The 11088-nt window shown below is 44.3% G+C and overlaps 1 protein-coding gene across 3 annotated transcripts in view; it reads left to right on the forward strand.

Moving 5' to 3' along the window:
- The window catches only part of NGF (nerve growth factor), a 29403-nt gene extending 18648 nt beyond the window's left edge, over nucleotides 1-10755 (forward strand). For 2 of the 3 annotated variants that reach the window (XM_068159500.1, XM_068159501.1), the window contains exons 2-3: nucleotides 6565-6693; nucleotides 9865-10755. In XM_068159500.1, coding sequence (XP_068015601.1) covers nucleotides 9877-10596 — 720 coding nt within the window. In that variant the 5' untranslated portion in view covers nucleotides 6565-6693; nucleotides 9865-9876 and the 3' untranslated portion in view covers nucleotides 10597-10755. The remainder of the gene's footprint in view (nucleotides 1-6564; nucleotides 6694-9864) is intronic. The other variant, XM_068159502.1, reaches the window with a different exon arrangement.
- Nucleotides 10756-11088: the final 333 nt, after the last annotated feature.

Here is an 11088-nt window from a genome sequence, read left to right on the forward strand (position 1 = left end):
CCCTAGAGCCCTAAAAAATGTGTATAAAGTCTGAGGCCTATATTGAAAGTTCCAAAGCAATCATCATATGTCCATCATTAATTTTAGGGTTTGCTTTATAGGTGATAACACAGGGCTGGTAAATAAATGTGGCATGCTCAGATATCTTGTTTCTAACCAGCATTTTCATTTCTAGCTCACTTAATTTTATCACTGAGGCCATGAACTTGAGGAGATTCAGATTCACATGCTCCTTCTAAGGCTGCTTTCTGTCATTTATTTTCAGTGAGCTTTCTCACTAGTTTTTATAAGTGGCCATTAACTCATTTTCCCTTCACTGTATTTAAAGTGATTTTTACCCTGACAGAGACAAATTCTCTTTTATTTAATGATTGTCAGTTTGTTATCTTAAATAGGACTACATTTTCTCTCCTGTCAGAGTGGCTCAATGCATTTTAACACTACATAGATCTGCATCCCACTGCAAGTTTTTACTGGTATGGCCATCAGGACCTGAAAATCATGTATTGTCGTTCAAAGGATTTTAGATGGATGAGATTTCAGACCATTTAGATGACTGCTGATAACTCTAAATTCCCATAAGTGCACTCTACACTGTCACAATGCCAAACATTATGTTCTTTGAAATGGAAGCCTCAATTATGTTTTACAACTCAGGAGTTAAAAAGCGAGCCTTTTAAAGTTGGGCTCTGTCTGTCCTCCATCACCTGCTGCAAGAAACACTAAATGTTTCTGCAGCCTGGATCTCTCCCTTCAGGTAGCTTCACTTGGCACAGGTTCTGAGGGAATGGATTGTCAGTGAAGGTGATGGCCAATGGACTGTGTTCCTCTCTCGGGGCTTCTCTGCAGAGGCACTACTAGCAATTGAAATGTTTATGTACTGGTTCAGAAGGACAGAGCCGATACAATTAGACTTCTCCAAATGAGCCATTCTCATTGCTTATGCCCCAGTAAACATACAATAATCCCTAGGAAATGTTTTCTAAAGCCTTAGTCATTTCTGATCTGGTGAATCCCCAGCCTACAGGCAAAGACTCATAGTGCTACTTTCCCTCGGGTACCCAAAATGACAGATGCATCACGGGCTATCAAGCATTCCTGTTATTACCCTTGCCTAGACTAAACTTGAGCCAGAAATTCAGAGGTAGGCATTTGTTGCACATCCTGTGCTGACGATGATAAGGTGACATGATGCATGCTAATTGCTGCAGGGCAGTATTTTTCTCAGTCATCAACACTCTCCCTAGAAATACTCAAAGGAACATTTGAGTACTGGAGGCATTTGGAACAAAAGGAAGTGTATGAGACACAGGTAGCTTCCAGCTGGCTCTTTTAGCCTACAGAAGGCTCTTATTTACAGGATGAGTCACCGTAGATGTAATAAAGGAATGAAATCTTAAGTCCATCAGAAATTCCTGTTTTCCCGTTCATCAGTTAAGAACAAGGGAAAGCTGAAATGCAGTGTCTGTGACACCGCTCTTAGTCATAATGGCTTAAGGATTCCCTTCAAGGCCTCCCAGGTTACAGAACTTTTTTCCCTGAACTGCCACTGCTAAATTTTAATTCACATACCAGTTCTAATGTTTCAATGAGGAAGATGTGCCAGTAGACACCATCACTTTAACAGCAATCTCAGCAGCAAATGCCTCCCTCCTTTCTCTCTCACAACCAGAGATAAAGCTAATACACTACTCACTGCTTATTTTGGTGCCCTCCAAGATCCCATCTGCTGCATACTCAGACAAGCATATCCATCATTCTGCAGGAAAAACCATCTCTTTTTCACTTGTAATGTTTAGTAGCCTCATCTAAGTCATAGGCAATTTAAAACTAAAGGCTTTACCTGTTTAAGTGAGCTGTGATTGAAAATTATCACTCCCATTTTTCTCAAGAGAATGTGTATTAAATTCTGCCACAGTGCAGCCTGACTATTGATGAATGAGTCTTTTTTTTTCCAGCTTAGAGCATTTAAGGATCAATAATACAATGCTAAGAAAGGGTAAATCATCTCTGTAGAACTTTAAGAGGCACTGTAGGGATTTGCCCTAAAGGAAAAGCTGTGATTTGATAGTAGGAGTCCTTCACTCCATTAGTGCAGTATTTGTAAACCAAACCTTAGAGGTTATCACTATATTAAAGTGCTGGCTGCCAGTCAGCTGGCCCAGCAGGGAAGCTTTATCCTCAGTTGTGGCTAAAATCTCTGTTGTTTTAGGTCATGACAAAATATACCTGGTTTCATCTGACCATGATTGTTCTAGGGATACCATGATGGACAAAAGAACAGCATTCTTTTTGATCCAGGAAAAAACCTATACGTGACTGAGTTCCAAGTACTGTTTCTGGTTGAAACAAAGCAGTACAGTGAGACCACAACCTCTGATGGAAACTGAAATACTAGAATTCATGTTTCCTTTCAGATTAAATGTATCTTAACTGCATGACATTGGCAGCAAAGCAGAACGTAGCTGTTCCTCCTCATAGGGCTGGAGCACCTCTGCTATGAGGACAGACTGAGGGGGTTGGGGCTACTCAGTCTGGAGAAGAGAAGGCTCTGAGGGGACCTTATTGTGGCCTTCCAGTATCTGAAGAAAGCTACTGAGGGACAAGAAAGTGTTGAGGAACAGGTAATGATAGGACTGGGGGGAACAGAACAAAACTAGAAATAGGTAGATTCAGATTGGATGTCAGGAAAAAAACCTTCCCTATGAGGGTGGTTAAACACTGGCACAGGTTACCCAGGGAGGTGTTGGAAGCCTCATCCCCTGGAGGTTTTGAAGGCCAGCCTGGATGTGGCTCTGAGCAGCCTGATCTAGTGTGAGGTGTCCCTGCCCATGGCAGGTGGGTTGGAATTGGCTGATCCTTGAGGTCCCTTCCAACCCTAACAATTCTATGATTCTACAGGTATAAGAAATGACAGAAGTGTTCTTAATCTCAAGGATGATTCTTCTCAGTGTGACCTGAATGTCCTGGGACTGATGGATACTAGGAACTTCTTATAAGCTCCAGAGTAAATTTCCATGGTGGAAAACTGTCCCTTGTTCATGATATCACAATCAAATGTAACCAGAAATAAGGAATGTTAGAAGTTCATGGAGTTTCTGAAATGTAATTAGAGGGTTTTCAAGTAGCACCTTGTCTTGTGTGAGTCAATGAAAAGGCAAAATTGATCCACTTCAAACACAAATGTAAAAATATCCCTGAAATGTAGCAAAAGATGGTGTTGATGTGTTGCCAGTTACCATCAAATATATATAATATTATTCTCTGAAGACAGCTTATTTCAGAGCATATGACTGGAAAGGACTCTCCTGAGCTGGTTATGTTTAGTCACTTCTGTTTAAAATATAGCTTTTCAGGGGGGTATTTAAAACAGTTGGATTCATGGAATTATAGAACAGGAATCACTGAATGGCTTAGGTTGGAAGGGACCTCAGAGATCATCTACTCCAACACCCCTGCCACAGGCAGAGATGTCTCAACTAGACTTGGCTGCTCAAGGCATCATCCAGTGTGGCCTCGAGCACCCCCAGGGAGGAGGAATCCTCAGCCTCCCTGGGCAACCTGTTCCAGAGTCTCACTACCCTTGCACTGAAAAACTTCTTCCTAGGATGTGGTCTAACTCTGCTCTCCCTCAGCTTCAAACCATTTCCCCCTTATCTTGCCTCTACACACCCTTCAGAAAAGTCCTTCTGCAACCTTCCTGTAGGATCCCTTCAGGTACTGCAAGGCATCTCTAAGGCCCCCTGGAGTCTTCTCTTCTCCAGGCTGAACACCCCTATCTCCCCCAGCCTGTCCTCATAGCAGAGGTGCCCCAGCCATTGGATCATCCTTGTGGCCTCCTCTGGACTCGCTCCAAGAGCTCTGACACAAGAACCATGTATCTGTAACAAAATATGACCTAAAATATGGCTAAACTAATACTTCTTTAATCTCCTAAAACTGTAGGTAGAGAGAAATAGTTTCTAGATGTTGTCTGCAGCATCATTTGAATAACACTGCATGATTTACTGGATTCTGCCACAACCAGGAATACGGGAAGAAGATAGGAAAAGAACTTTTTAAAAAAGAAAGCCCTGCTGAAAATAAACTCTTTTGTGGTTAAAAACCAGCCAGCTTGAACTGAAGCAGTGTTTTCTTAGGATGGCAGAACAGTTGGAAAAGCTGTTGGATTATTTTTGGCAGTGGCCAGCATATTACAGCTCTATCATTACTGTTACTAAACTGTCAAGAGTCCACTGAAAGGTACATTCTTGTGAAAACACAGCACACTCGGTCTGGAGGCATGAAGCTTGGGATTTCAGAACTCTGTTTGACCTTTCTGACACATTCCTATCACTGCTTAATGCCTAAATGCTTCAGCCACCGAGGTAGAACATAAGCCACGACCTACAGACAGCAGCAAATCCAGAGAAAGGCCAAGTCATCGCAGGAGCACTGCACAACACGATGCAACAAGCACGTAGCAGACCCACTCCTGAGCTCTGCACTGCTTGAAAAAGTTACATTTTAAAGAATTAAGTAGCTTGTATTTGGATCTTGGTAAGAGCCAAACCCACTGGCTACAGTTACTGGCAGCCAGCTCTCCTGTGGACAGAAAATGTGCAGGTACAAAGTGAATCCAGATCATGCTCGGCAGCATATTCTCCTTAGCAAATGTGCTTGACTCTCCACACTGAATCCAGTAGAGTCTTCTGCAGTACCTCACACAATCCTCATTTACCTGATTAAATGGAACAGATAAGCTAAACATTTACAAGTTATAAAATACTATTTCTATCACTGTCAATAGCACTGATGAATTTACTATCAGAAATGTACTCCCTGGAGAAGATGTCAGCATGCTGGATTTAACTGGAGAGGGAACTGAAGGGTTTCCTTTGATCTGGGGTCTGGATGACCATTCACACTGAAGTAATTAAGGCTGGAGTTATTTCTGCCTTTACAGTAGCCAGAGGACAACCATCTAAGTCTGTGCCTTCACAGGACTGCATGTTTTGTAACTTCAGTTCTTTCAGGGATCAGCCACAACCAGGTAACTCTGACAACAAATTGCAATCTGTGATTCTCCTTCTGATTAGCTACTGAAGTGAGCAGGAGGTTTCCCTGCTCTTGTAGCCCACTGCTTTCCTCTTCTTCACTGGGCTTCAGCAGCTACATTTACTTTCTGGCCAACTTCTCCTAGAAAAGAGTATCCCAGAGGAACAGTTCTTCTGAACCCACTCTGAATCCCATACCAAAAAACCTCCTAAGGTTTAAAGTCTTTATCCTGTGTAAGGTCTTCATAGCCTCTCCTAAGACAGGAAGACTCAGGTATGTCTCTGGCCCTCCCCTGACTCCTGTCTGAATACCAGTGAAAAAAATGAAACCTTCCTAGAACAGAAAGAGGGTAACTCCTTTTTCTACATCACCAGTGTTAGTTCACCAAAAGTCTTGATTAAGAGATTCCACCAGGTAAGGACACACTTGGTGCACCTCCTAAAATGCCATCCCAAGCTTGCGGACAAGTTTCACTTCATACAGCACACCATTTTTCTGGCTTTCTTTTTTTTTTCTCCTCCTAAACCTGCAGACATGCTGAGACTGAGCAGTTTGCTGGCTTTCAGCACACAGCATCTTGCTGCAAAGGCAAAGTAGCCCAGGCAGCTTTTAGCACGAAGAGTGATGGGGGAGTGGGGGAGGCTAGAAGTCTCCTGTAGGATGCTGGTATTTCATGTGGAATATTAAAATCACTGACAATGTGTGTGGACAAAAACTCCAAGGAGCAACAGAAGGTACTTCCCACTGGTAGTTCCAAATGTGCAGTAGCACACGTGTTGGCAACCCTTCTTCAGGGTCTCCAAAAGACTTCCAGTGTTTGCAGCATAGCAAGGCAGGAAAGCATGGGGCACAAACTGTGTAACTAAGACTTGTGAATAGCAGATCTGTGGCTAGGGCATAGATAACTTCATGTCCTGCAGGTACTATAAATGTCTCTGAGTTTGAGTGTATCAGCACCAACAATAGGAGTACAGCATCTTGAAGCACTGTGACAAAGACACAAGGCTGGTAATAGTGCTGTTCAGACCAACCTGGACAACCAAGCAGAGCAGCTGCTTAGTTTTACATCAGCTGCATTTATTTGCTGGCACACAACTTGTGGTGCCTTGCAACCAGGCTTGTTTCCCAGACAAAGATGATGTGGGTGGTCTGAGCCTGCATTTGTCTACCTCTACCGTGTAAACTGAGCTCACATCGTGACATCCTCAGGTACTGCTTCACTGTGCTGCATCACTTCTGGTTTTGGTGAGCCTGGAAGATGTCTGAGAGGGATGTGGAGCAGTGGATTGTTAGCCATGGTCGGGTCAAGGTGCTGCATAAAGGTAGCTCTGTACACTGTACAAATGTGCTGCTCTTTAAAGTTGAAAGCTGTGCTTTAAACAACCTCTGCACTGTAACAGTGAAAAACACACAGTTCAGAGAGCCAAGCAAGTGGATTTGTCCCTCTGCTCCAGACACCAAGTGCAGAATGGTACTGAGAACACCTCTTTTCTGGCTAATTACTGAAATAAATACTTCTGCTTCTAGCGGAACAGAGAATAAGCAACTGCCAGACTCAGCTCCACAGTCAGACTGGCCTGATGGCACGCTGCAGCCAACCCCAGCTCAGCATCTGGATGAAATAAAGACCTTGTTTTTTATGCAGTACGCTCGGAGGTAAGCACAACCTACGCACACAGTGTCTGAGATTGTCACAAAGTAGCCTGGACGGAATACCAGCAGAAGTGTTTCAATGCAACCTGACTGGTGTACCAGTGGGGCAGAGAAGTGGCATTGTGAACTTCAAAAAAATAATAGTAATTGGTTTGTCTTCTAAAGAATGAAGCCAGTAGGGATGCATTTAACACTCATTTGCTAGAAAACCTTACTTCTCTGACTTATGAAGCAGATTGCCTCACTGATACCTGCTAGCTAGCTATTGTCTGGCTAAAATGGGAGCTTCCACTTACTCTGCCTTCCTTTATTCTGTCTCCAGATGCTGTCTCTTTCGTGGGGAATGTTTGTTTATAATGAGAGAAGCTGCACTTAGATGTCATAGTTCTCATTAGACATCCGCAGGGTCAGTATAAGTTTTGTACTTCTGACATTGAAATGCCTGGGATAACCTTTGTGGCCAATGTCACAAACAGATCCCCATATCCCCCCCTGGATGTGAGGAGGAGGCTCTTCACCATGAGAGTGGTGAAGCCCTGGAATGGGTTGTCCAGGGAGGTGGTTGAGGGTCCATCCCTGGAGGTGTTTAAGCCCAGGCTGGATGAGGCTCTGGCCAGGCTGATCTAGTGTGGGGGGTCCCTGCCCATGTCAGGGGGGTTGGAACTAGCTGATCCTTGTGGTCCCTTCCAACCCTGCCTGATACTATGATACTACTATGTACTACCAGGACTAGAATTGGCAGCTGCGCATCTTCCTGGAAGTTCAGGTGGCTGCACTTGGCATGCACTGTGAACACTTCTAGAAAGCAGCACAAAAGGGGGTTTTACCAGAAGGAAGGAAAACACAAGGCAAGTTTAAGAACAAAAAGCAAGGTGAGATTGTTCTGATTTTGTGCTATTGGCCTTAAAGCAACAATGCAACACAAGAAACACAGAGAAGAGAGACAAACGTGGCTGCATTTTAGGGCAGTGACTCTTGTGCAGCACAAAACCAGACCCAGCTCTCTGCTGACATTGCAACGTCTCTTTTCTATAGAAGGAAATCATAAAAAAAAGGGTTTATGTATAAACACAATAGGTTGAGGCTGCTATTGGCATGTCTAAATTGTGCCTGGATTTTGTTCTGCAAACCTTTTCCATTAACATTTCTGTCGGGAAAGCTAAGATGTAATGAACCATCTGATTTTAATTTTGCTGTAAAATAAGGGGTTACTCTCTAAATCGTGCATAGCCAAGCTCTTGAGCTACACCCAGCTCTGTTTCCTTATACAGATGATGATGACTGCTCAAGCACGAGCAGCATGTGGGAAAGCAGCAACCCTCAGCCTTGTTTTAAGCAAATTAAAGCAATGTTGAAACAGTAAGGATTTTGTGAGAGAGATCTGACCCCTCTCATCATCGTTTTGTCCCAGATTCTTCCACCCAACTGTTGCACAGAAAGCTGCTCATGTGGCTTTTGGCATTTCTCTTCTTTTTCCCCCCTTGACTGTAGCATCTTGGTGCTCTCCAGTCACTACCTTCACTTGGCATCTCCTAATGATTCCTTAAATGCTTGTCCAGCCATGCACAAACACTGCTGTTTATTTCATTTCCACTTTTGCCTGAGATAAGCCTATCCACACAAGATCCTAAGGGGCACCTTGGGGTTCTGCATTTGCTACAAGATTGTGCTCTGGAAAGAGCTAAGGCTCTGGATGAGTTCTATAGTGCTGCTTGGGATTGTAGTCTGCGAAAGCTAGAGAAAAATTGAAAGGGGTAACTTCAACAATAATTGACCCACACCCAGAAAAAACATTGAGACATGCTGGGAAATCACAGTAAAGTGCAGAGCCTGATCCCTCTTTCACAAAACCCTGTTTGTCCAGTCCATGTGCGGCTGGCTGCTGGCTGGACACAGCCTCATTCAGGGCCAGCTGAGACATGTCAGGCAAAACAAGGCAGAGACAGGGGAGGAGCCTCTCTTGGTAGGGTTTTTGCTGTTTATACCCTGCCTCTGCTCATTAAGTCTTCACAGAGGAAATACAATGTCTGCCCTTAACTGCAATTTCAGATAATTTTGAATGTCTCTTATTCCCAGGATGCCTGCTGCTGATTTGTTAACCCAACATGTGGCTGAATTAGTCAGCACATGGTAGTTACCTAACAAGGTCCTACTGCTGCTGGTCTTCTAGCAAAAGTTTCTTCTTAGCAAAGTTTCCACCGCTTACTTCACACTTTTCCACATCCAAATAGATGTGCATATTCTACAGGTCAAAGGATGACTGGCACTGGATCTGCTGTGCAGTGGCATTTGTGGAGCTTCTTGTTCAAGGCAGCCTGAATAAAGGAAGGTTTTTCCCTCTGCATAACTCCCACTACTATTGCCACAACAGTTTTAGCTATGCTACACTTAAGATGCCAACCCAGAAGCAGCCTGTCACCCTCAGTGCTCCCATACTTGTCCTAATAGGCAGCTTGGACACAGAAAAACCCCATCTGCCCTTGTGACGTGTGATGTCTGAGCTCTTCTGGGAAGGAGCCTGGGCTTTATCTGCCCAAAATCAGCAATGTGGTGCATCCAGAAAGAGCAGATGGGATACAGGGAGGCTGCTGAGCCAGCCAGAGTGGTGGGCCTGTCCACATGGCAGATGAGCATGGCTGTTGAGTGCGTGATAATGGCACAATTCACTGGGGCTCCCTCCCTTCCACAAGTACTGGCTTGGTGGTCTCCACCCTAGCCCCAGGAACACTTCTGCAGACAAATTAACTGAATGAACAGTTACTTTAGCTAGGGGACTGTTTCTACTCTCTCTGCTCTGGGGTATTTGCAGCCAAGAGATCAGCCCTGGCCAGAAAGGTTGCTGCAAAAATTCACTGGAGATTTTACTCCTGGGAACATGCTGTCACCATATGGTCTCCACATTAATAACATCACAAAAGTGCTTCATAAACAGTGTTCTAATAACAAATACCAGAGGAATTAATAATAATCTAGCTATTATTTTCTAATGTTCTCGCTTTATTAAGAACATTTATGCCGTCTGAATGAGCCCTTCCGGAAGAAAAACATCTGGCACCCAGACGAATACCTGATGAAATCTGTAGGATCCTGGTATCTTATAAATGTACTGTCAGTAATGGCATCCATTTGTGCCAGCATGGCTTCCAGTAACGCTGCGTTTCTCTTTTGTTCTAGGTGCATAGCGTAATGTCCATGCTCTACTACACTCTGATCATAGCTTTTCTGATCGGCACACAGGCAGCTCCAAAGTCAGAGGACAATGCTCCACTGGAGTATCCTGCAGAACACTCCCTGCTCGATAGCCACCCAAGTACAGGACACCACATTCCCGAGGCAGCTCCACAGTCATCCCACAGCCACTCGACTTGGACGATAGGTAGAAGAGAAGCTGTAAATATCACCATGGACCCGAATTATTTCAAGAAGAGGCGTTTCAGGTCTCCTCGGGTGCTGCTCAGCACACTGCCCCCGCCGGTGGCAGGGCAAGGACAGCACATGGGATTCCTCAGCAGCGCAGGTTCTCTCAACAGGACTGCCAGGACCAAGAGGACTGCGCATCCCATCTTACACCGGGGCGAGTTCTCAGTGTGCGACAGCGTCAGCATGTGGGTTGGGGACAAAACCACAGCTACCGACATTAAAGGCAAAGAGGTGACAGTGTTGGGAGAGGTCAACATTAACAACAATGTTTTTAAGCAGTACTTTTTCGAGACCAAGTGCAGGGACCCTAAGCCAGTGTCCAGCGGGTGCCGCGGGATCGACGCAAAGCACTGGAACTCCTACTGCACCACGACTCACACCTTTGTCAAAGCACTGACGATGGAGGGCAAGCAAGCAGCCTGGAGGTTCATTCGAATTGACACAGCCTGCGTCTGTGTGCTCAGCAGGAAGTCAGGGAGACCCTGAGACGGATCTAAATCCCATGACAACATCCTCCTATCCCCCTACCTCAGTCTGTAAATTATTTTAAGTTATAAAGGACTGCATGGTATATTTATAGTTTATACAGTACAGGAAAAACAACCAACCAACCACCCAAACGACAAACTCATTATTTATTAAACTCTTTTGGAAACCTTTTGTGTTTTGCAATTTATTTCCCAGCAGAGCCCTTCAGAAGATGTTCACCTTAGTCTCATTCAGCCCTGCAGCTCTGAAACGTTCACTAAGTATCTTTGCTCAGCATTCCACAAAAAGAAAACACTTTTGATAGCTTTCACACACAGTCCTCTCTTCCACAACAAAATAATTCTCCTCCAAAAACCTGCCAGCTGACTCTGAAAATCTTGCAGGTTTATTTTAAATTGCAATGTTTGGTCCAACTACCAAGAGACAGAAAAAGCCCTTCCAAAACTTGTTTCCAGTTTAGCTAATATCATCCATAAATTATTCATCTTC

The sequence above is a fragment of the Melanerpes formicivorus genome, unplaced genomic scaffold (genome assembly GCF_026170545.1).
Source record: "Melanerpes formicivorus ecotype bairdi unplaced genomic scaffold, bMelFor1.0.p_v2 SCAF_46, whole genome shotgun sequence".
NCBI lineage: Eukaryota > Metazoa > Chordata > Aves > Piciformes > Picidae > Melanerpes > Melanerpes formicivorus.